This window comes from Cryptomeria japonica, chromosome 1, assembly GCF_030272615.1.
Source record: "Cryptomeria japonica chromosome 1, Sugi_1.0, whole genome shotgun sequence".
In the NCBI taxonomy this organism is placed as follows: domain Eukaryota; kingdom Viridiplantae; phylum Streptophyta; class Pinopsida; order Cupressales; family Cupressaceae; genus Cryptomeria; species Cryptomeria japonica.
The window spans coordinates 43066176-43093255 of NC_081405.1; the positions used below are offsets into that span (position 1 = coordinate 43066176).

The 27080-nt window shown below is 35.1% G+C and overlaps 1 protein-coding gene across 2 annotated transcripts in view; it reads right to left on the minus strand.

Annotated features, from left to right (window-relative positions):
* LOC131027392 (uncharacterized) overlaps window positions 1–20286 on the minus strand; it is a 197294-nt gene extending 177008 nt beyond the window's left edge. The window contains exons 1-2 of one of the 2 annotated variants that reach the window (XM_057957431.2): window positions 19890–20286; window positions 19567–19716 (exon numbers count right to left, since the gene is read on the minus strand). In XM_057957431.2, coding sequence (XP_057813414.2) covers window positions 19567–19716; window positions 19890–20141 — 402 coding nt within the window. In that variant the 5' untranslated portion in view covers window positions 20142–20286. The remainder of the gene's footprint in view (window positions 1–19566; window positions 19717–19889) is intronic. The other variant, XM_057957432.2, reaches the window with a different exon arrangement.
* Window positions 20287–27080: the final 6794 nt, after the last annotated feature.

A 27080-nucleotide genomic window follows, 5' to 3' on the forward strand; every position in this document is an offset into this window, starting at 1 on the left:
TACTAGGTCTCAAAGTGAGTTGATCATAATATTCCATACTAGTACCAGCAACCTATCACCTTTGGTAGAAAAACCAAGAAATTGTCTAAGTGAGGCTACTATGTACACTAGGTAGGAATTCATGTAGAAAGTGAGAGTGGTTGAAACTTGTAAGAACTGCTCACATAGGTTATCACTGATCACTTCACCCCAAAAGATATGAGACTGAGCTTTTCTTATGACCACAATGTATTTGTACATCCAAATTTCAAATACATTAGACTATTTTAGCCCCGTTATCCTGCTCAGAAGTGTGATCATATCACTGATTTCTTCAGTGGTGTGATCATATCACTGATTTCTTCAGTGAAATCGGATCGATACAACCTAGGCCATCAAGAGAAACAGGTTCTAGGAATCTTAAGCCAATTTGAATTAATATGCCTTATCCAATCTGATATTTTCTGGTTGTAGTGATTGAGGGGGCATTCTTCATGGAGATATCTGCATATACTAGAGCAGCAGGAACCCTGAAAATTTTATCAATGGTTTCTACATCCAATCTAATAATAGTATTGCCATCATCATCTGTGATCGTCCTAGATCCTATGTCAAAATGAGCAGCACAAGAAAGAACAAATTCTAGTTCTAAGGCAGCCACTGGGAAAGTGGAAACCAAGTGAATATGACTATTCAAGAGCAACTGCATGCTATGGCTTGGCGATCCTTCTGCTCTTTCAAGGAATTCAGACATATCATCTTGCCCGATCTCCGTGTCTTTAATTTCATCAACAGGAGAGCTCACTTGAGAAAGAGAAATTTCATTCTGGTACTTGTCATATTTATATTTCATCTTCTTGTTGGAAGGAGAAGCTGGTTCCTCTGTCATCGAGCAAGAATTTGTAACGCTATGATGAAAACTCCAAAGAGTCAAAACATCATCACAATTTATTAGAGAAGCCATAACACTTTCTTTAAACAAAAGAGCTTGGAAGACAATGCCCAACCTTAGACCTATCATGATATTTATCATGGAGAAGGTGAAAAAGAATGGACAAGCTTAAAAGGATGCATTATGGATAAGACATTGATGGTGTCAAGGGCAGAATTTTGGATCTCAAGGGGCAGAATTTCGGATCGATAGCAGTGAGTTTGGAAAAGTGGAAATGATGAATGTGAGATAGGGAAAATCTTCATACTTTGCACTTGAAATCAGGTCTTGGGGACTCAATTGCAAGTGAACAAGTCTTGCACAAAAGGTGTAAGCTTGCAATCAGGTTGCAATCAGGTTTCAATCAGGTCTTAGAGACCTGATTGCAAGTGTAAAAAGGTTAAACTTGAAATGTAAAGGGGGCCAATACTTGCTAATAATCGTGCCTTCATACACCTCAAACAAACAGGAATATATACATCAGATTGCAAGTGAAAAAGAGTGAGAAATGCATAAACTTGTAATCGGGGGTTTGAGAGCTGATTGCAAGTAAGCAAGGGGAAATACAATCATATGATAAAATGAACTTGCAATCAGGTCTAAAACCCCCGATTACAGGCAAACACATATAGATGGCGGCAAAGATGACGGCTTGCAAACAAATGAGAGGAAAATGACATGCAATCGAACCTCTAAAACCCGATTGTAAAAATAGTGCAATGGGACTTGCAATCACGTTCTAGAGACCCGATTGCAAATAATTAATCTTGCAAGAAAAACGACCTCTCATTCACACTTGGCGATGGAACGGCATAGATTGAAAAGCAAAAGAAACTTGAAGAGAAAAAAGGGTGAACGTGTAGTTGGACTGTGAAAACCCCTACCACACAAAACGCTAAGAAACACGCAAAGGCAACAAAATGCGACAAGGCTCAATCATACAGGCAAGAAAGATCAAAGAAAGAAAGCAACATGAGGATCATACCTGGAAAGAAGGAAATCACCCAACTTCAAGACACGACCTCTATGAGCAAAATGAAGCAATAACAAATCACCTGAAGTCTCATACAGATGATTTAAAAGGAGGACACTCCTTCCATGATGCAATCACCGAAACATTAATGCAACTCACCCAAAACGCAGGATAATGAAGGCGTGGAAAAAAAAATGAATAGTCTTAGAAAACTCGACGCAAGCACACAAAACGACTTACGTTGGACTCCGTAAGACACACTTGACTTGTAATCGGGGTCCAAACACCTGATTACAAGTAAAAATAATCACTTTACAAACTTGGGAAAAGAAATGAAACTAACTTGCAATTGGGGTCCTTAAGGCCCGATTACAAGTAAAGATAAACTTACTTGTAATCGGGTCTTAAAGACCCGATTGCAAGTAATGTGTATTTACTTGCAATAAAATTAAAAAGTTCTGTTTACTTGAAATCATATACTTAAAACCCGAAATTGCACAAAAAGGAGGGAAAAAGGCATCCACAATTGACCGAAAATTGGACAAGGATGGCAAAAACACACACTAGCAATTAGACACAAACAAATACGAGTTTTAAACCTCATAAAATGCATCTTAGAGACGAAAACTACGAATTTAAAACAAAAATTTGTAGGGGTTGTCAATTTTTTGAAAATTCAAAAATTAAAACAACACAATTTTCACCCCATAGGGCTATCATATGATGTACTAAGTGAAGGAATGGTTTGGCCATCATACGATATAATAAATGACTGACTTTGTTGGGTGCTTGCTATGATTTGTTTCCTTCACCAAGTGTAACTTTACTTTATGTCGTCATCAAACTATGTAAAGGTATTTTGGAACTTGTCGTGCTATGTAGCTTGGTTGTACAAATATAATCTAACCATTTAATATAGTTCGGTTGTGTAATTAATCTTTTTATGTAATAGGGCCTTTTATTGTTTTCTCCTTCAATTGTTGAATAGTATTTTCTTTTTCTTTTTTTTGTAAGTTTTATGTGAAGTTGATTTGACTTGACAAGTATTTATACACTCCAAATTGAATATTTTTCTCTTAGTACTTTGAGAAGCACCATTCGTAATTTTGCATTCTACAAAGTCAGATACCTGTGCTGCAACTATCATCTTTTGCAAACCATGGACTACATCCAACACACAAACTAACCAACTTTTTTCAAGTAGTGATAATTTCCTTGGAGTATTTTTGGAGTTGAAAAATACTTCAAGGAAAATAAAAGTTGAAAAAAATACTCCAAGGAATCCACGACTTCGAAGTCAGTGCTCAAATTCCTTGACTCCAAGGAATCCACAACTTGAGGAGAGAAGTGCTCAAATTCCATGACCTAGGGTCTTGAGGGCTAGTTTTATCCATGGGTTGCACTATCAATTTTGTCCATCAAGATAAGTGAAAGTTGAAATGAGCAAGTTTTTCTAGGACTTCATGATCAAATGTGAGGATCCAAGACTTGAGAGAGCAATTTGCCTTGAGTGCTCAAATTCCTTGACCTAGAGGAATCCACGACTTTAGTGAAGTGGTGTGATGATCAATCTTCCAAGGGTTAGGCGAAATGCATAAGTGTGATGATGCTTAAAATGATTTCAACAAGGAGAGATTACCTCCAATCAATCTTGCAACAGCTTCCTTTACTTGGCAAAATCGATGAACTAGACAAGAAGTGACCTTGAGGGAAGTAAGCAATGAGTGCTCAAATACCTTGACCTCAAGGAATCCACGCACAAGACTTGAAGGTTACTATGAGCAAAGGATGCACCATCAAAATCATACTTAAGGATTTCATGATTTGCAAACAAAGTGTTTTAATGAGGAAGGCAAAAGAGTTGAAGCGATCAACAAAATCAGTGAGTGCTCATATTCCTTGACCCCAAGGAATCCACGACTTGAAAAGAGGGTGAGTGCTCAAATTCCTTGACCACAAGGAATCCACAATTTGAGAGTCTTGAAAGAGATAAAAGATGAAAATTGCCAACTCAATTTATCCTTGCATTTTTGAAGTTCAAAAATTGCAAACAAAATATCTTTGATGGAAATAAGAGAAAGTTGGAATGATCAACGAAGTTGAGGGAGGAAGTTAAGTGTTATACTCAAAATTCCTTGACCTCAAGGAATTTGCAACTTGAGGCTTGAAGGTGAGGTCAAGCGAAAGTTGTATTATCCAAATTCATCCTTAAGGATTTTCAAAAATTGCAAACAAAATATCTTTGATGGAAATAAGAGAAAGCTGGAATGATCAACAAAGTTGAGGGAGGAAGTTAAGTGTTATACTCAAAATTCCTTGACCTCAAGGAATCCACAACCCTAAGGCTGGAAGATCAATTTTTATTCCTGCCTTCAAGGAATCCACAACTTTGTTGTGAGATGTCAAATTTTATCCCTGCCTTCAAGGAATCCACAACCCTCATAAGGTATTTGATGTATGCGCTAGAGAGGAATAAGGCAAAACGTGTGTAGAAAACTAGGGTCAGAACTAAATTAAATCAGACCTAATTTGCACCTAAATGCAGACCTAAACTCGCAAGGCAGAGCAGAATATACACTTTGGGAGGCGGGTTATGTTGAATGGGATTAATTCACCTTATCTAATATGTATTCAAGGGAAATTTAGCAAATTATCCTACGTCCTTTTTGTAAATAAAGCCTTAAATCCGCTCATGAAGAACAAACCCTAGGTCGGCCTTTATTCAAGGGATAAATTCAAAAAATTAAAATTCTTGCGTATGTTGCTTAGAGGACGGACCTGAATGTACCTATAAACAATTCAAATCAAAGTGCAAATTGGCTAATATGGGTGAGGTAAAGTCAGGAGTAAAGAGGTATATAAAGGAGAGAACAAATTCATTCTAAATCACTCATGACAATCCTATGAATGGGGAGGATGACACAGGCATTAGGCAAATTGTGGCAGACGAGCAGGCCTGCGAATTTAAGGAGCAGAACCCTAAGTCAGATTTGATCAAGAGCAAATTCCATCAAACCTTGAAGCAGATCATTTACACAATTGGACATACATGCAGATCAGATTTAGGAGCAGGATTGTCATGAGTGACTTAGAATGAATTCAGGACAAATAAGATATGAATCAGAAATTCAAATCAGGCCTCAGACCTTGAAACATTACAAAATCAGACAAGACACTTGGCAAGGCAGATTCAAATCAGAGTTAAGTAAATTCCAGCAGGAGTGCAGAAAAACAGATTTGGAAGTAACAAATCAGACCAGTTGTCTTGCATTTCCAGACCTGTGCTAACATTCTCAGACCTAAAGTGATTATTTCCAGATTTGAGAGGAGTAGTGAGAGGCATGATTTGTGAATTGCTAATGTAACTTTCATTCATTCTATGGCGTTTTGATTCAAAATATGTTTATTTTCCAGGTTTGATGCAAAAAGGATGAACATACAAAGGAACCCGAGGAATCAATCATGTAGAAGAGTTCAAGTTTCACATTTAAGACATGAAGATGAAGGTTCCAACACACTCAAGGCGAAGTCTACATTTTCAAGACATTCAAGGGTTTTGATCATATGAGGGAGTTTGTCTAAGTAAGTAAGATTCATCGTCATCATTGATCTTAGGAGTTGCGTAGTCTTTCTCAACCCTTTATCCTTTTGCCTTTTTTTCAAGTCAATCAGATCTCAAGTTCCAGCAGAGTGCAAGTTTAAACATAAGTCCCCTTGTGTGTAATGTCCCCTAAAGCAACCCTCTTATCTTCTGTCCTAGAATCACAATTTTAGTACATAGAGAGAACAATAGGACACTAATGTCAACCTGCACAACAAATTAGACAACATTTCCATCATGTCATGAACATATATTATTCATTCTTAATTTATTGCAAAGTGTATATGAAGGATTCAACAACCTTTCTTTCCCTACACCTATCCTCATATGGAGCTCTAAGAGAATCACACAAGGTGCCTCGAGTATATCCCTCTCCAACAAGCCCAAGAGCACCAAGGACCTAATCAACTTGGCCTCTTGGCCCACACTTGGGGTTGGCGTACCTGCTGGAGCCTAGTGCTCTTGCTTCCTTGTATTCTCCCTCCATAATTGGATGGTGAGATTAAAAGATATTACAGACTCCATTGTATAATTTACTTAATTGTCATATGAACAATTAGTTATAGAAAGGCATTTATTAAACTATCGTTATGACATTATTATACTATATCCCATTAGTAACGTTGTATTATGTTATCTATATTATGTAATAACATCATTATATTACATTACATAATTATGTAATAACATTATTATATTCTATTAAATTACCAGCATTATGTTTGTTTGTTTTTTATCAATAACATGTAGATTTTTATTGATATTCAAGGAATAGATAGGAGTTTTACAAAAAAATTCAAAAAGCCTGAAGTATACAAGTGACCACTCCCCAAAACATCTATCAACTACAGCCCCACCAACCCACCATTACATCCATCAACCAGTTGGCTTTCATCAAAAATGTTGACATTATACCTATCAAGGGTTACAAACAATAGAATACCAAAAATAAGCCCCAATTGACCACCAAACTACACAACTAAATCCTGCCCAAAGCCCAAACCGCAGAAACCACATTACACACACACACATATATATATAATGACAGAAACAAAACAAAGAACACTGTCACAACCCTCCTTTATCACTTTTTGGTTTGATGCAATTCTATTGTATTTTTTTGGTTAAGCTATTAAAAATGATTGAATAAATGTTATAAAAGAATAAAAATGGACACACACACACTTGGAGAATATAATTCAAAAGGCATTATTTTTATTTTATTTATTTTCCCACTCCCAAATATGGCACATGTTGTAGGAGGAATTAGAAGCTTCTAGAGGAATCTTCAACACCTTGCATGTAACTCCCCCACTAGGATTTTAATCAATTTGCATGAGTCCAATATTGGAAAAGAATCCCATTCTTAATTAATTTCTCTAGATAGTGGAATTAAGGGATTTTTTCTACATATTGTATGCAAGTTCTCAAAAAAGGGAGTTGATTTTGTTTTGAAGAAAAATTTCCCAAGTTTTTAGTCGTAGGATCTTCTTTGGTAGTCTCATTTTCGTTGCAGGATTGTTAAGTTGTTCTTGAAGATTTCTCTCAAGTTGCAAGGAAGGATCTAAAAAGGATAGCTAGAGGATTCAACTTCGAGCTTCGATAAACCAGGTTCTCTTCTTTTGTCATATGAAAAATTTGTATTATCAAAAAAATATAGTTTCTAGATCTTCCTTTATATAAAAAAAAAATTATTAGATTGTAAATCTTTTCTTCTTATTTAGGGATAAATAATGATGAAAATACTTTCATATAGTGCATGTAAAAGATAGCTTTATTATTATTTAAATTTCTTTAGAAAAATATATATATGATCTTGCTTTTGCTTTTCCCAAAAGTTTTTTTTGATATGTGCAAAAATCATATTTTCCCTTATTTTGAATTTCTTTTTCTGAGATTAAAACTCTTCTTTGCGTGATTAAATGATATGAATCTTAATCTTTATTATTCTTCTCTCGAATTCATTTCTCTGGCTCTTTGAATGGAAATCTGAAAGTAAATCTCATTCTTTAAATAAATCCCTCTCTGTGAATGTAGAAATAAACCCTCTCTCTGTGAATATTAATTTCCTGATTACTGTGAAATCAATTTAAAAATATTACCTACCTCTATGATAACTTGATTATCTATTTTATTTCTGAAGCAAATCTCTCTATTTCATTTCATTCCTGTAAATAAATTCTTGTTCTTATTTTCATAAATACTCTTTTTTTTATACCATTAAATAATCTGGGAATGTAAACCATATATATATATATATATATATATATATAAAATTTATTTCAAACAATAATGAATATATTAAATATTGCAAAGTGATTATAATATAACAAAAACATGGTCTTCGAAATTTATTTCGAAAGAGTATCGAGCGGCGTGCAGGGGGAGGCGGTTATTGTAACCACTAGGGAAGTGGTACCCTCCACTTCCCCTGTGGTCACTGTCATGGCAGTGGCCGCAGGGGGAGTGGAGAGGCCCGCGGTGTCCCCTCATCCCTGCGGGCCTGCACATGATGGGACCCGTGGCCCCCACCCCCCTTATTAAATTCCCCATTAACCTTTTAAAAAAAAATCGATTTCTTTTTTTATTATTTACTTAGTTTTTTTAATATATCAAATTTCAAATAAAAAGAATTGTTAATAGTTGCTTTAGTTAAATTTTAAGTTAGTAAATTAAACTTAGGAAAAATTTATAATTGTTAATAATTGCCTTAGCTTAAATTTTAAGTAAATTAAACTTAGGAAAAATTTATAAATAATTAGGATTATTGTGTAATAAATTTGTAATTTTAAATTAAGGTATAGAACTGGAATCTCTCAATCCATTTGAGATTTATTGGGTTACTTGGTCGGTAATTTTAGGTTCTTTTAAAACAATTAAGTCATATTATTATGATTTGATCCAAAATTTGTCTATGTCTAAACTAATTGCTATTTTGGAACCGGTGAGACTATAATTAATTATTCCCGTGGTAGGAATAAATAATTGCTTAATCTTGCATGTAAGTTACACTATTTTTGCATCATGCAAAGTACTTATACATTAATTGCATTTATTGACGTCTTCATCATCTCCATGTAAGTTACGCGTTTAATTATTAATATGCGAGTTTCATAATTATCATTATTATGTAAGTTATATCTCAAGTTTTGAATATTAAATAATTTAGTTATGGTTTTATTCCACGTAGTTCATCAAGTAGTTGTTTCAATTAATTGAGCTTTGCAATGTCTAATTATGCATGTTCAAGTCATAACCATAATTAGTTATGGTTTTATTCCACGTAGTTCATCAAGTAGTTGTTTTCAAGCATGATGTTTTTATAAGTTTCTTAGTTAAGAAAACTAAATAAAGGAAGTTGGAAAACCAAAACCTAGCAGCGTTCGGTATATACAGTACCTCTGGGTCACGCTTACGGGTAATGTCGTCGTGTTGAATACTGCACTTAACGCCTAATAAAGCTGCATCAACGACATCTGTGGCATCGCCCCTATAAATCGTCGGGGAGTAATAAGGGACACTTGGAAGTTAAAATCCAAGGGGTGGGTAATCCCCCTTGGATCGATAATCTAATAAGATAATCCTTAAATGATTTTACATTCGCTGAGTTAAACCATAGTAAACCCCTGATAGGGTTGATTGAATGAAATGCTTTTATGAAATTGATTTAATCTTGAAGAGATATTGGCGATTGACAATTGGGTCAAGGGTGACGCTTATGATAGGTATCAGGATGTAGTTGTTTTAGGCCACAAACAATAGGCCATCTTGAGCCTTTGTTTAAGTGCTACCACCGTGGGTAGCAACCGCAGAGAAACTGTCTGGGACATTGACCCTAGAAAGGGTTGCATACCCACAAATCAGTTTACATCAAACCATAGAGTAGAAAATAGAACTACATACTTTACGCCTTGATCCCGTGCCGAAACGGGTATGTAGGCACTCTTGGGACGGAGTTGTCCCTAGTACTCAGGCGTTCGTGGGTGGGGTCTAGGTTTGGTAAGAAGAAGGATTGAGTAGAATCCTAATTTGGAAGATAAGTGTAATAAAAAGGAAAAAGTAATTCAATGCATACTCGGAAGGAATCCCGTATGGATTCGCTTGACTTCTCGAGGCTTTAAGCCAAATTCCGAGGCGGAATTCAAGCTTGTATTATGTTATTTAATTACTCCTAAGGACGGCGACCTCGGTGCACTCCTGTTAGAAGAGTGTAGTACTTAGTGAGTGGCTCAGGACCCTAATGGTCCCGATGAGTCTAAGTCTCTGGCCAGAGCACCCCCTATCCTAATTGGATGGATGCCTACCCCATATGGGTAGACGCCTATCCCGTATTGGATAGATGAAACCTCCTGCCCCAGATGGACAGATGCCTAACCCGTATGGTTAGATGCTCATCCCGGATGGATGAATGCCTAATCCTAATGGATGGATGCCCAGAGTATGCGATTGAATCAAACACAAATGATTAAATTAAACAAAAAAAAGAATGGTCAAATTTTGTTGAGTTAAGTATGGTGGGTTATTACAAACACAAAGCGCCCGAAACCCCTTCCCCTCCAGAAACTAGGGCACGTTGTGGGCTTGTCCACTCGAGCCTTCGCCAGCAATGTTCCACCTTCAAGCACCCACAACATCACCCGTACACACCACCGCCCTTCTTTTCTGCTTCAAACTCTGCACTCCAACCTTCTTCCTCTTACCCTTGCCCTTGGCCTCCTTCATTACAGGTACAACAAATTCGTTGCCACACAACTCTATCTCTTTCTCTCTCAAGGAAGCTTGAGAAAGCCCTAACCAATGGCCACTTTCACTCTGTGTTCATCCCTATCCAACCCAAAGGGCCAACAAATGAAGGGAACCAATTCCCTCAATTCATGAATTCCATCAATGTCAAGCCCTTCTCCCGCATTGAACCTTGCCCCAAGCATGGCCATGTTCAACAAATCCATCAAACCACAGAGCCAGTAGTCCTCCACACATTTTCGCAACACCTGAACCAAAACCTCCTTCTGTTCTCCTAGCTCCAACCCCCAGGCCAACACCATGGACACCACATCCACATTCACTCTATATTTATGCATTGTCTTTAAAAAACACTCCCCCAACAAAGTCTCCATGATTTGCACAAAGGCATCATCGCCGAACTTGAAGACAAACTTAATTCTCTTTGCAGAGACGTCACCAACAAACGCCAATTGTTGCTTGGAGGTATACAATGTAAATGTAGCCTCCATCCCTTTCAACAACTCAACAACCACTGCCACCGGATGCATCCAAAAAATGGGCCCGGGTATCTATAAATAATGCCCGATCGCATCACCAAATTCTCGGCCTTGCTAAATAATAAATGCATTTTAATGCCCTACTGTACGCAACCCCTCACGTCACCGTCCTCCAAATCTCTGTAATTTTCCACATGTGCTTCACCCACTTCCTCAAATGATATTGCCCACTTGGACAATACGTCAACAACTTCATTGCCTCCCCATTGCACATGTGATATGGTGTAGTTTCTGAATAAATTTAAGTCACTTTAATTTTACAAATAAATTATTTTAAAATACCTTTGATGATTGCATTTGTAATTATTTCTGAATCACCTTCTAGATGTAGGTTTTGTATGCCCAATTTTATCCCCCAATGAACAACCAATAATGCCACTTTAGCCTCTGCTTCATTATTCGTACCTTCCAAAAGTTTTTGTGCTCCCATCACCAAAATGTTCCCCATCCAATCTCTAATCACAAAGCCAGCACCTAATAATCCTAGATTACCCCTAGATGCGCCATCAAAATTTGCTTTGTACCGTCCTTGCAAAGGTGCTTCCCACTTTACTGAACATCTTTCACCATCACTCAGATTCACCCTACAAAGCCCATGAACAGGCATTACAAGCATTATGTTATATTGACATCATTATGATATATTATATTACAGTATTATATTATTTTAACTGCCTTGTCATATTAATAGTATTGAATTGTGCCATATCCTATTAGTATTACTTTCTATTAACAGCATCATACTATAATTATATTAACAATATTATATTCTCAAATTCATACATAATAATGTTGTACCTATATTAATTTGCAGTGATACTATGAATATAATTAAATTATTATTAAAATGCTGTGAATTTACAGTGATAATGATTTACTATAAATACACGGCGATAATAGTTCATACCTGCTGCCCCCCTTATGGGTAGAGAGTTACCTCCAGTGACCATTTGAATGTCTTCCCTAGGGCCAGCGATCTTCTTGTATGTGTCTCCCTTTTTTTACGTGGTCTCTCCTTCTATTCCCCCCATGCCATCTTATAATGATTTGCTGAGCCTTAAATTTGTGCGTTGCTGGTGAGGGGCTGCAATGGGAAGGACGTGACTCCTTCTATTTCAAACGGTGTCTTTGTCTAATTTTCTATCGTATTTCTTAAGTAATACCGATAGCCTTATTAATTAATACCTTGCCTTATAAAATAGTATTAATGATCAATCAATTAACATTAGATAAATATATTACTTAATCAATTAATGTTATGGAAGATAAATACATTAATATTGTATTGTTCAACAGTTAACTAATCAATAAATATTATATTGTTTAATTAATTCAGTTAATATTATATTGCTTAACTGATTCGATTCATATTATATTGCTGACAGAAATAAATGGATGATTAATCAGTACTTAATAAGTGTATTTTAATTATATTTAATTTATTTTTTATTTTTTATTCTATTGTATTTTAATTTTATTATTATTAAATTATATTTCAAAGTGAGGACATTACATTGTGATTCCAGCAAAATCACATCAACACACTGAGTCTATCCACGTATAAAGTCAAGACTTGACTACCGGAACCTTGGAGTTGTCACGTTTGATCACACGGTTTAGCATCCAAGAGGTCTTTGTTTAAGAGAGCATAGACTACTTAGTATTTTATTCTGTGTTGTAAGGTGTCATAAAAAACACATCATCAACACTAAGGTTATGTCCTTTCAAATGGATGCATTATTTCATGAAGACATAAAGATATAAGATGTGAGTGAGATTTTTGGAGATCAACATGTGTGGAATGATGAAGAGTAAATCAATACACCAGCAGAGGTATATGCAGATCCAAAAGAGATATTTGAGCAAATATATGAAGAGTAATTGAGATGTATAAAAGAGTTTTTGAGAAGACTTGAAAGAAAGAAAGCTTGAGACTTAGAGCAGAATTATGTTGAAGGAAGACATTAATGAAAATGCTATAAAACAAATTGTGAAAGAAAGCACAGATAGTAAATCATCTGAGAGCGGATTGATCATTGATGTATGAGAATATATGACAATTTGAAAAAAAAAAGAATAAAAAGCCGATTTGGTAATATAGATAAATGATATCATTGTGAAGCATATATGAGTGAATATGAGAGATTTATGAAGGATGTGAATGTGAAAAGAAAAGGAGAATATAAGAAGAGAACATGCAAGCATAAATGTATATTTTGGTAAATGAGAAGAGGAAAATCATGGAGTGAATAAGTGAAGGGGATTGTAACTGTCTACAATGTCCCAATTTTAGGGTTCTCTTGCACTGCAATTGACTTTGACTTTCTCGGTGGGTGTTTGTTTGGTTAGATGAGTTATTTGATGATTCTATTGAGCTCAGGTGATCTGGAGGATTCATATGCATTTTTCAGATGTTATTTCCAGCTTCTGAGTTGGTCTCCAAGATTCTTGGAGAGGCTGTCTATTTTTAGTAAGTTGCCTGATTGGCTTCGTTTGTCATTATTCTTCATCAGGATCACTCCAATGCGATCTGATTTTGATTCCAATGTGTTCCAACCATTTCACTAATTTGGTGCATGAATGGCTTATTTTAATTAATTTTACTAAGGCTGCTAAAAAATAATTAAAAATATTTATAATGCACCTTAGTGTTCTAGCTTGCCGGAACCAGGGTGAAAAGTTTTAAATCTTAGGTGCATATCACAGGGACCTTAAGAGTCAATTTTTCATTATTTTAATGAAAAGGTCATTTACGGAGTTAAAAGGGAGTTTAAATTAATAAAGTGTTTTTAAAATGGACCTTTCCGGAAGTTGACTAGAAGAAGTATAAAAGGGAATTTAAGAAACTCTTTGATATGTTGAAGATTATGATATTTTCTCTGGAAACCCTTCTGAAGAGGATCCTCCCTGGTCAATTGCAGTATAGCTCATTTCAGAGTTGCAACCTGAACATAATGGATTGCAGGTTTGATTGAATTGAATTGAGATTTTCAAATTTGTGAGCTTTTCTTGAAGAAATTACAGGCAAGTATCAGAATATTGAAGGTTTCGTATTGAAGTTTGTTGAGGGTTGCATGGTCTGAATATTCATGGAGTACTTGAAACTTATTTTAAAATTGATTGAATGATTCGATATTTGTAAGTCTCCATCTGTGCGTTGAATACCTTTAGCAGAAAAGATAAATTACAAGGAGACATGGTTAGAGAATGACAAAGTGGCTTCCAATGCTACATCAGTCTTATTGAGCAGCTGAATAAAACAAAACAGTTTGTTTTTTAGTGCCACATAAGACACAAAAAAAAAGCTGTGGAAGAAATTTCTAGCTGCTGAAGCTTCTACATCAGATTTTGAATATTTAAGAATCGTGGGAGTAACTCTTGTGAAGTGGGATTATTTTATGCATTGTTCATGAACCAGATACTATAAAGGAGAAGTCGTGACCAGTTCTTGCCATTCAGAGCTTGCTGAGAGGTTTTATTAATTTTTGTTGACAGCTACAGTGGTCGTGAACAGTGTCACAGCTACAGGAATTTTAGGTGCTGATTGGATTGACATTGAAGGAATTAATCTTCTCAAACCTGGTTTTGCTTTGTTATTTAATTTGATGCCAAAGTATTATTGCTATGATAATCTGAGTCCTAACTAATGTGGGAGTTTCCAATTCAGACCTGATCATTAATTCCTTGAAAAAAGTTGCTGTTGTGTTTTCACTGCTTCCATAGGTATTGATTGACACTGGTTTCCTATAGATTTCATAGAAGCTATATATTGGAGGGATGCTGGTTATGGTTTGGAAGGGAATAGAGTTATACGCATTAATATTGCTGAATGCTATCCGACATTGGGATAGTTGGGAGACTGATTTTAACAGCAAATAAAATCATCATCTGCAAATAAGGTCAAAAGGTTGCATTGGTTCATTGCTGTACTCTGTTATAATCTACAGCAGGTTAGTGAAGTTTTGGTGAGATCTCATACTATGTATATGAACTTCTGTTATTCAGAACTGCTGGTGTGATTTCATTATCAGAAAAGCAATATATCGGTTTGTTATTTTTCATGTATGGGAAAGTATTGTCAATACAGATGTTAAATATCTGAGCATCATCTAATTGAAGTATGGATTCAAATACTTAAACAATGATCTGAAATATCAATAAACAGTTTACATATTACCCTCACATGAATACAAGTGTTGGCAAAATGCCTTGTGGACAAAAATGTAGAACTAAGGTGAATGAATCAGTCTGTTAGCCAACTGTAAACTTTTGAAAATTGAATAGAAAAAAGGGGTGCAAAAAATTAGTAGCCAATTGTGGTGGCCTCTTACATTGTCCATCATTCATTGAAGAAGCAACATTCAAGGTAGAACTTTCTTTTGGAAGTTGGTGCTTCCTAAAGTAGAGATTGGTATCTCTCACTAAGTTGGTCTTAGCAGTGGGGGTTAGTGCCTCTAATAGATTGGTGCCTACAAATTGAGGGGATTGGTGTCTCCTGTGGGTTGGTGTCTACAAAGTTTGTATGAAGAATTTATAGAAGCAATATTTTGTTGTGGTTTTCTCCCATAAGGGTTTGCACGTAAGTCGTGTGTCTTCTTGTTATTGATAATGTGCAATTGCTGTTATTGTGATAAGTTGAAAAAGTAAAGATTGTATTATATTGATTCAACTAGGGAAAAAGATTCCACAATGTTGCATAAGAATTATGTTGTCTCCCATGCAACTCTAGTGGTCTTGACCTTATCAACACTCATAAACAGGGTATGGTCTTGTGTACCAAATTGATTATTAGGGTCCTTGGAGGCAATATGACCTAGAATACCAAATGGATTATTAGGGTCCTTGAGGGCAATGGGACCTAGAAAATGCTTCTTTGATGTTGCATTGCTTCTAGAACTCCACATGGCAGATAAGCCTAAAAACATTTAGGCTTTCATTCCATTCTCACTATGAAGGGGCTTGTGCAAATTCAAGGGTAGCCATCAAGCCTTAGCTTATATGGAATGGGAATGATTTCAGGGATGAGATTTCCATCAACCAGCAATCTGATCACTTGCCTAGATAGATATCTTGCCAAAGTTCCCGAGGTTTGTCCTTTAAAGTTTTTTAAAAGAGGGATTTGCTATATTTCAGACTTCTTTTTCAAGCCACTAGACGGAAGCTAAATATACCTTTGGAATCAAGATGATGAATTATTCCAAACCATTGTGCATTTTGTTCATCCAAAGATGATCCATAAGGTTGGAATTTGGTGTAATAGAGCCTAGTGGAAAGATTGGAAGTGTTCTCCAACAGTCCTATCTGATATTACGAGCCTTTTAAAGGCTATTCTTGGCTCTCTTGTCACTTGCCCATGGTTTCAGAACTCGATGCCAATTGGAGTCTTCAGTCCACTACCACTCAATGGCACGCAAGTTTCAAATAGTTTGGTCTATCATTCTAGAGCCCAACATAGCTCACTTTGATTAATGTTTCCTCTACTGGGGTCTTCCCATTGGATCTCAACTTTTCCTTTGGGTTTCCAACCTAGCTCACTTTGATTAATGTTTCCTCTACTGGGGTCTTCCCATTGGATCTCAACTTATCCTTTGGGCTTCCAACCTAGCTCACTTTGATTAATGTTTCCTCTACTGGGGTCTTCCCATTGGATCTCAACTTATCCTTTGGGTTTCCAACCTCTATCCTTTTTGTGGAAATTTGGAAACTCTCAAGCATTTGTTCTAGTTTTGCCCATATGCTCAAACTGCATGGATCTAGATACATTATTTTTCAATACCTTTGAAATTTACCCAAATTTTGCATACTTTCGAAGTGAAAACTTTATTCGCCATATGGAAAGATAGGAATGTTGCTTTATTTTTGGGTGCTACTATGGATGTTCATTTTTCCATGTACACTAAAACCATTGTATGCTCTAGTGTTATGCTAAAAATTCAAATCAAAGCCAATAAAGTTGCTCTAGAAGTTTCCCATTTGTAGACTTTTATTGAGCATTAGGCCAATGCCCCTTGTATTTTTACTTGTGTGTCACATTCTACCAGCACAAATGCCTGCCCTTTACGTAGGTGTCATCATGGCCATAGTGTTCATTCTCGATGTGGCTCCCACAAAGTCTCCTCAGCATAGACATTCTGGCTGGTATTCCCCACCACATTGCCATTCTTCTGCTTCTCAACGTAATCATGGCATTGCCACTTGGCATTACAATGAATTCCCCCAACTGGACCTTACTATTTCTCTTGTTTGCATGGCTTTGATCGATCAAAAAGAAAAAGACAATGACAATACCATTCCAAGTTGGGAGCCTATTCCCAATGGCCACTATCTCCTAGGTGGAAAGGGAAACCCTCCTAATAGTGACCCTCCTCCCACTGAGATTGCTTTAGCTGCATAGCGAATCGACTACTTTTCTATTATCTATGGACTTTTGGATCAAATTTTAGGGGCATCCAATTCCAGCTGTCTTTTATGTAAACTAGTGTGTTTTATTTTTATATAATTCAGTATAGACCGTGTATATTCATGATATAAAAATAAAATTATTAGAATATCTTCTTCTTTTTTCACAAAATAATACCTAATTGAATTAAGTTAAAAACACTTTATCTCATGTGGCTCAAAGGGCCATTTAGCATAGCCTTAATCTTTTTAGGAAGCTTTCAGGAAAACAAGCCCTTTAAATTGGCACAAGCTTTGGGGAAACAAGCTTCTCAAAATCTGCATGAATTCATCTTTTTTTCTTGATAGATGTAAAGTTTGAAGGGCTAAATGCTCCACCCAAAAAATCCTCTCAGGACTTGTACCCAGCCTAATTCTTTTTACAAGTATTCAGAACTTGAGACCAATATTCCAGTAGTATGAAACCCTGGTTTACCGTACAGAAAGGCACAAGATAGTCAACTTCACTTGTGGGCCACAACCCCATTGACTAAAATTCATTTGATATGCACAAGTTTTACTCTTATTTTGCTTGGGATCTAGTTAGAAATTCATGAAGCCAAAAATCAACCAAATTTGTACAAAAAATCACATAAGTTCACCACATAGTTCCTAATTTCTAGAAGTTCATTTGTCATGCCCCTGTAAAATAAATACATGATCACAGCTTCTATCGCAGCATCTAAATTCACAGCCTTTTTTAATACTAAACCTGGACAATAGGAATAAATAGGGGGCCAACCCGAGTTATAGGAGAAACAATTTATTAAGGGCCGACCTAAAGAAAGGTATTATTAGCCATGCCCAAGAAAATATTTCTTCCTAAGAGGGCTGACTGACAAGGTAGTGTTATTACGATTTCTGGCAAGACCGACTGATAGTAAAGTTGAATGATAACAACAAACTGATGATGGCCGACCTGCTTATGTGGAGAGCCACCTTTGAAAAGGATAAATAAAATAGAATTAAATTAAACATGGCCTACCTTTTCCCTTGGACGAAGGGATGATTTGAAAGCTATATATACAAGTTGTATGGGGGAAATTAAAAAATATTACAGGGGATTTAGAGCAGATCTAGAGCATACTTTAGGGCAGGCTGAGGTAGATTTATGATCAGATTTTAAGGCAAATTATTGCAGATTTATCAGCAGACTTATAAGCAAATCTGAAATTATTGAAATCAGATTATATGAGCAGACTTTAAGAAACTGTATAAGCAGATCTTAGGAAGAAGAACAGACTTGATATAAAATAGTCAGATTAAGGCATACAGCAGTTTGATAATATAATTGTGATTTTATTTACTTATTGAAAAAATATAATTGTGATTTTATTTACTTATTGAAAAAATATAATTGTGATTTTAGGGCATTTGCAAAAGGGGACATCACATCATTTTGCAAAAATTGCTTTAGTTTAATCTGTCTGATACAACAGAACTTAAACGCACCCCTAAGTTTAGCGTAACATATCATGTGAACCATGCAAATTTATCAAAACAAATATTAATTTATGCTTGACCAAAACCTAACAATGTATTTTAATATAACTGTGATGATTTGTGCATGAGAAAAAACTAAAATGCAATGTAATCGAAAGTGATGACAATTTATGCTTGGAAGAGACCCGACCATGCTATTTAATGTTGATAATTTATGCTTAACGAAATCTTGGTGATGCGATTTAGGCAAACTTGTTGCTGATTATACCTCACAATACAATTTAATCAAAAATATTGATGATTTATGCTGATTAAACCTCACAAAAGTATTGTACAATTTAATTTGTACAATACAATTTAATCACAATACACAATCTTAGAAAAATTGTTCGTGATCACAATCTTAGAAAAATTGTTCATGATGTATGCTTATTGCTTACAGAAACCTAACACTCTTCAATTGAATCAAAAGTAATGATAACTTGGGCTTAACAGGAACCTAACACTGTAATTTAATCAACGTTGTGATAACCTATGCTAGAGAGAAACTTGATGCAAAGCCATTTCAAATCTAAACGTAATCAATCTGCAGATGAGGGGAAAATCCATTTAAACCTTCAACTGTTATCGAAATTAATTGTATCAGAACCTCTGAAATTAATTGAAAGAATTGCAATAGTTAACTGATTTTTTTAAATTAAATCGATAATAAAGACAAAAATCCCAGCTATGCCGTCAGCCACTTAGACGAAAAAAAAATTATTATAACCTCACTGAAGATGATGTTTTAAATTTGCCGGCGCATAGCATGACACTGGATAATGTGAAGTATAATCAGTTTGTTGATCGAAAAGGCATCTCCTCCTATTACTCCAAGTCAAAAGTACATACAAATAATAATGAAATATAGCAAGCCTACCTCTACGAGACGGAGCTGGACATCATCTGCAGCAAACAGCGAATCAGAGAGGTTCTGTCCACGTAAGCCTCTCATCAGCGACGCCAGCTGCTCATCTTCTTCCATTTGTGCTCTGAGTTTCTTGAACTCATCCGACATGTCCCCCACCCTCTGCACAATGTGAGCAAGGAAAATCCACAAATTATGAAGGCAAAAACAAAATTATGCAGTTGGAAAGCATGTTATAATTTAGAATGGAACAGAATTGCAGGCGTTTCACAATTAAGAGGAAGAAGCCAAAAAGAAGAAAATATCTTAATTCACGCTTCAAAATTTTGTATCACCATGGATGGACTTATCCCGGGGGTCCGTGACTTTGCAATGCCGGAGGAGGATTCGACCTCGGGGCGTCGAGGCTCTGTTGCAATGGCGTGGACATAATTCCTACGAGAACGCCGCCGTGGCTTCAATGTGGCAGACGATAAACTGCGAAAACCTTCTAACGGCCCGCGGAAACTCGGCGAGTTCCCAATTTTAGCGAAAAATAAGGGTCTGCGGCTATCGAGCCTGTGAAACGGAGATTTTATTGTGTCCATTTCAATAGTTTGAGGGCTCTGGTTCGATCCTCTGTCTCGGTGATGTCCGAGCGCATAATTTATGTGACCCGCTTAATTTTATTTGTGTAGCCAAAATCGTTGTCTGCTTGCGTCGACAGCTGACGGTGAGGGAAAGTAGAGCCTCATGTCCAAAGTAGGAGGGAAAACAGCCACGTTGCCTATCCCTCAATCAAGTTAGTGGTCAGTAACTGAACGAAAAAAGCGGTGTTTTTTCTTTATTATAAACGGTCATTATAAACGGTCATGGTATGGTAGATTTTTGTACTTGTTTTTTTGAGGTGTTAATTTTCTGCAATCTAATCCGATTTGAATTGTGTTGTTCTCTCAATCATTTTTTTTTAATAGATTTTGTAATGAATTTGTTGTTAAATTATTTATATATTTTATTCAAATGTTCTATAAATTTTACATTTAAAAGATATATTAAACTATTTTTTCTTATATTTATTTTGTCATTTGTCATTTGTCATTTGTCATTTGTCATTTGTTTATTTCACATTGAAGATTATGCATGTTAGTTTTCAAATAGACAATGAGAATCGTTACTTTCTAAGGGATATTGACCTTCAATTATTGATGGTCTAAAGTGGAATTAAATACCTTGATTTCTTTATCATTATTCGGAAAAGCATTCAAGTCAATGTGTCATTTGTTCATCCAATTACAATTAAGCCAACAATTTGCCTCCTTCTACTCCTCTTTTTAGATATCTTAAAAGATGCACCATAACAATAGCTTTAACAAGAACTATAATGATTTCACCTAGAAGAATCTCAAAGGTGATGCAAAAGGATATGGGACATGGTTAAAACATAAAAGAGATTCATATATATATATATATATATATATATATATATATAATGGTGTATGTATGTATACACACATAAGTTTTATTAAATAATATTGTTGTCATAAAAAATAAATTATTTAAAATTTCATATAATTAGTTAAATTATAATGATCAATAAATTTAATTTCAATTGAAATTATTAGAATAGAATTTAGAAAATGAAATAAATTAATAAGAAATTTACAATATTTAATTAAATTATAATGATAAACAAATTTGATTTGTATTTGATATTTTTGTTGTTAGTAAACTATGGTCTGGGGGACTACTCCCTTTATATATGTTAAATAAAAATATTGCATTTGTGTTCATGAGTTATGGAGAAAAACCCATAATACTTAAGACTAATAGGGACAAATTACAATAGTCCTAATATGGTTTTTTAAAAAGACTTTTAGATATCATATGGTAAAAGTGTATCAACTTGAACAGTAGTCATAAATAGAGTTGAGAAACTATACATTGTATGCGACTTCATCAAATGATAAGAAATGTAGTCATATATTTTCCTCAAAGGGAACCAAATCAAGTGCCTTTTTGAGAAACTATGAGCCCATTGTAGCCTTCAATGTTTGGCTCCTTTGTTAACCTCTCCATCTTTATTTTGATTCCATCTTTGTTTTCCTCCAAATCCAAAAGGGTGGCTACAAATATCGAGGATGTATTCAAATTTACTCTATGATGATGCATTGTCAATTGAAATTTGTCTCTCGAAACCCACTAGATTGCAATAGCACTAAAAAGTCTTCAAAATAATTTTTAATTTAATTTTTGAGATGGTCCAAATAAAAATCATTTACATATTGTGCAAGGGGTTGAGCTTGGTTAAAACAGTGGGTTCTCATTGTGGAGACCCAAGTTCAATTCCCAATAGGGACATCTAAAGTGGAATTCTAAGTTGTGACTCTTGGCCTTCCATAGGATGGGGAAGGTCTTGGGGTCAATCTAATCAAACATAATAATAATAATAATAATAATAATTCAAAGATATGTAATGGGGATGGGGGCCCCCTACTATGTCCCCATTGGTTCATAGCTCTAGTCAAAAGCTAATCAGGCTTCGGCCAATTACCTATCAAAAAAAAAAAAAATCATTTACATATTGCTACAACGAAAATAAACTAAAGAATCTATTAAGAAATGAAAAATGTTGGAATAGAAGGAAAATATAGATGAACAATATTATCAAAGTGGATAGTAATCATTATTGTAAATGCCATAAGTCGTAGCCTTCACATAAGATATATTGATGATTTCATATGGTTTGCTTACAAATGCAAACAACAAGTGTAAATATTAAAAATATCTACGAGATTTGTTGCTAGCTTAATATGATGCTCAAACTTTATTTACAAAGGTCCACAAATAAAAATATTTACTTACATGAACTCTTCATTCATCAACATAGAAAATTTTGCTAAGGCATTTGCTTCGTTGTAAATTTCCTTATAGATCTATTGTGTAGAGAACTTTTTATGGAATCTAAAAGGGGTCATATGTGTTGTAGAATTTACTATTAATTCTCTAATTTGGATAGTTCTTATTTTGAATTGCCTTCAGAATGATGAGAGAATCACCTTCTATCTCCACTTTTTTGCGATTGTTGGCTATACAAATTTGAAGATCTACAATAAGTGTATTTATTTGCTTCATTATTTGTGCCTTAGATGAGTTTTTTAGAGAAAACCATACATAATTAACCATACCATATTTGATAATGCATCTGGCATGGGATTCTTCAAAATTACCTTTGAGGCATTATCAATATTTAACCTAAATCATCTTGGCGGAGGAGGAGCCCACTTGATCTGCTTTCTGATCTTTAAGGACTTAACCCTACAATTCCTATTAACCAGACTATTTGGATTTAAAATATCAAAAAAAAATAAAAATTGAAAGAGATTATGTTAGAAAATTACTGGTAAAGCTATAATAGAATTTTAGATCTTTATTTAAATAAAGATATAATATTGTTTAATTAACATTTCTTCACTTAGGTTTATTTATGTGAGTATCATCCTAATCATTATGTATGTAGATTTGAACTTATGTGTAGACCTAAATTATGTTGGAGTTTGGCATTCATGTCAAGACATATTCGTTATCTAAAAGTTATAAATGAAAGAAACTATTAAACTGACTTCAAAGTTTGAGAAGACAAAGTTGTCATTGATGTCAAAAAGGTGGCATGAAGTGACTATAAGAAATAGTCTATAGAATGGTAAAGTTTATGATGAAAAAAAAGTTCCATGATATGGAAATCCATGTGACATGATCTTCGAGGGTACTATGGTTTGCAATAGTACAAAAGAGCACGTTAAGTAAGTTCAACCATTTATAAAATGTGTGAAATGGTTCATGGGACACAAGGATCTTTCAACTAGGAAGACAATGAGCAGCAATCTAAGTATGGATAACATTTTACCTATAAGATCCAAAGTCAGCAAAAGTAGCAATGTTATTAAAGAAAATAAAGATAGTGAGTGTAATTTCAGTGATTTATAAAATATCATTGTAAGACCGTGATCAACTTTTGAATAGAAGCAACAAACTAAACATACAATGCAACGATCATAAAGAACAACTAATTGTGATAAGCAATGTGATTGCTACTAAGTGTCATTCCTTAAAAAATATGTTGTTGATTTAGAATTTATATTAAATTACTAGCCAATTCAGAATTCATATTAAATTCCTAGTCAATTATTTAAGAAATACAAGCAATTCATATTAATATAACTGGCCAAGATAATTAAGTACAATGTGATTAAGCAAAGAAGGAAAAATTATAGCTACAAGGGCAACGATTCTATAGTTGTGAGGACATATAAATGAAAAGAGATTCCTAAGGCAAAGATAGTGAAAGTGTAGGGCGGTGAAGGAGATATTAGATGCATTGATTCCTAAGAAAGAATAATATAAGAAACAAAAATAGAAAAAGAAAAAATGATAAAACCAAAATTAAATAAGATGGAGATTAAAAAGTACGATTTGATTATGAGATAATTCCTTCAAAAGGTGTGATTCAAAGGAATGCAATTTGTTTAAAAGAATAAGGCTTTTAAAAAAGGTGTGTTTTAGTAATTAAGAGATAAGATTTTTGTAAATAAAGGTGTTTATGCTAAATTTGAATCATATTTGTAAACTCTAATAAAAGCCAACCACCAACCCTAGATCTACAAATGCATTCAAAAAAACTTAATAGAGATCCACAAATGCATACAAATGACAATGAAATAAGAAAAACATACCTTCACATGCATAAGAGGCTTGGCTCCATTATTCTCCTATCCTCCATGATCTTGTATTTGATGATGGGTGCTCTCATATTTGTATGTACTTGCACAAGAGCTCAAGAAAGAATGGATGAGGTTATGATTATGTATGGCTAAAAGTGTGATGATGTATTGCTCTAGTGATGTTGGCAAAATGCCAGTATGCTCAAGACATGTTATTATAGAAAATGAGAGGAGAAAGCCTCTTTTATAGAGATCATCCTAAAAATGGATGGTTTGGATTAAGAGGTGGGATTATGAATAGCCAAGATCACATAGAAGAGACAGACTCGATAGGATTTGAGGTTAGGCAGAGATAAAGGGAGGAGATTAAGATGTGGGCTGACTTTGGAGAAAACACAAAGTGAATGAAGAGACAATTGAGTCATTGACACTTGTCACATGCTTACAAATTTAGATTATGATCTGTGTGAACAAGTTGGAGGGCTAGGATTAAATTTTGGCAATTGGCACTCATCCGGTAAGAGTTAATGGCATTTTGGGTTGTCATTGATGGCAACTCATGCGAACTTATCTTCAGGTGTAAATATATTCTATTTGGATTCATTGTTTTATCACTTTGCTTTGTTTGGGTTAACCAACATTCATTACACTTAACCGATATTCACTTTCCTTCACAACCAGCTAAGTCTTGATCCCGATAACGTGTATTTGGAACCCCGGTATGGGATAGGACCCGGCTAGGAGATCTTATGGCCCCGATTATTTCTTTCATGGAATTTATGGTAACATGTGAAGGCTGACATGATCATTGGGATTATGTTTGAATTCATTATGATCTGGCAGCCGACAAGATTATATTTTTCATTGAAGCCGACATGGTGGAAGATAGAAGGATATTTAAGGAGATCCTTTCAACAATGGATTAATAAGTTTGTGTAATGTGATTTTGGTTGTGAATTATTTAGAGGTTATCAATATGCATTTTGGTCAGCGAATGAAATCTTTTGTGTGCATTTTCACATGCATAGCCTAATCGGTAGCAGAACAGGACAAAATAGAGCATCAGCAAACCGATACATAGTGAAGGTTATCAGAGCATGAACCGGAACTTATCCAACATGGTTAGATACATATTATGAGTTCATTTTTGTTTGTAATCATCTTGTAGTACTATGTAAGTCAGTGAGACTTCTCATTTTGTGTTTAGCAGTGAGCTCTAGGCGGTTGGCCTAATTGCATGTGCAATCCCCTTTATGTAATATTTGTATACCTTGATCAAGTATATAGATATTATGGGTATCAGCCCCACCGTGGTTTTTCCCTTTCCGGGATCTTCCACGTATAAATATTGGTGTTATGGTATTGTCTCTTTATGTGTTATTTGGTGTATGCACTTTAATTTTATTTATTGTTGACCGGTTAATAAGTAATAAGTTGAAAAGTAGCATTACCAGCAGAACACTGATTCACCCCCCCCCCCCCCCCCCTCTGAGTGTTCTTGGATTCCAACAATTGGTATCAAATCTTGGTTCCTCAGAAAAAAGTTTAACCACTCGAGGAAGATCTGAAATTTGGAATCAATGAAAACCGGTCTGCAGCGACAACTTCAACTTGCTCTTGAGGATCTTGATAATGAGCAGATGGAGAACAAAAAATTGAAAAATAAAGTGAAGCAAGCCAAATAACACATCATTTCATTGCAAGGAAAGCTTTCAGTTATTCAAGCTAAGAGGAAGGAACTCTACGATCAATTGAAAAATCAGAGCAGTGATGAGGAAGATGCTATGAAGGATCGATGTCACAAACTCACTTCGGAGAATACTATCTTGAAGAATGAGATGCAAGCCTTAACCATGATAATGTGCAAAGAGATTCAAGATAGAAAGAAAAATGAAGAAAACCTAGCTCAAGTGTTGAAGGATAGATCTGATGAATGCAATAGACTAACACATGAGAATGATTTGTTGAAACTTTAATTAGTCCAGTCCCAGAACAATGAACGGGAACTTGAGAGACATATTATAATTATGAGAGATGACTTGGTCATTGCAAATGAGTACAAGGACAAATTTCAAGCCAGCTCTGCTAAACTTGATGAACTACTGAAGAGTCAGAGAGATGCTAATGACAAGAGAGATCTTGGTTATGAAAAAGGAGAAATCTTTGGTACTGCACTACAAGATCAATCATTTGGACAGAAGTAGAATCATGACAACAACCAAAACCAGAAATCACCAGTAAGATAGCCTAATGCTCACAAATTCAATGGTACATGCTTTGTTTGCAATAAATGTGGTCATATGGCTAGTCAGTGCAGAAATAGGAATAATCATAACAATGCATCATTCACCGGTCTTGGAAATGTAAGATGTCATGCATGTAGTAGATTTGGACACATGGCTAATCAATGCAGATCAAAAGGAAATCAAGGAAATCAAAGAAATCAAGGGTTTAACAAAGCAATTTAGAAGAACAATATTGTCTGTTATGCATGCAACAAAATTGGACATATTGATAAATTTTACAGAAGTAAGAACCCACTGACAACTAATGGAAATACAGATGAGAAGGGAAAGGCAAAAGTGGAAGACATCAAAAAATATCATGAGAAAATATGAGTAAGAAGATCAGATACACCACAAGAAGAACACCCGGTAGAGTCATCAGGTCCTACATCGGTAGTAGACACAACCGATAACTAAGGCACTCTTCCTTAGGGGTAGATAAATCATTGAAGATCATGCAAATACCCCGAATTAGATCTATAATTAAAGAATTCTAATTATGGATGGGTACTTAGGAAATTTCAGATGTTTATTGGAACCTACT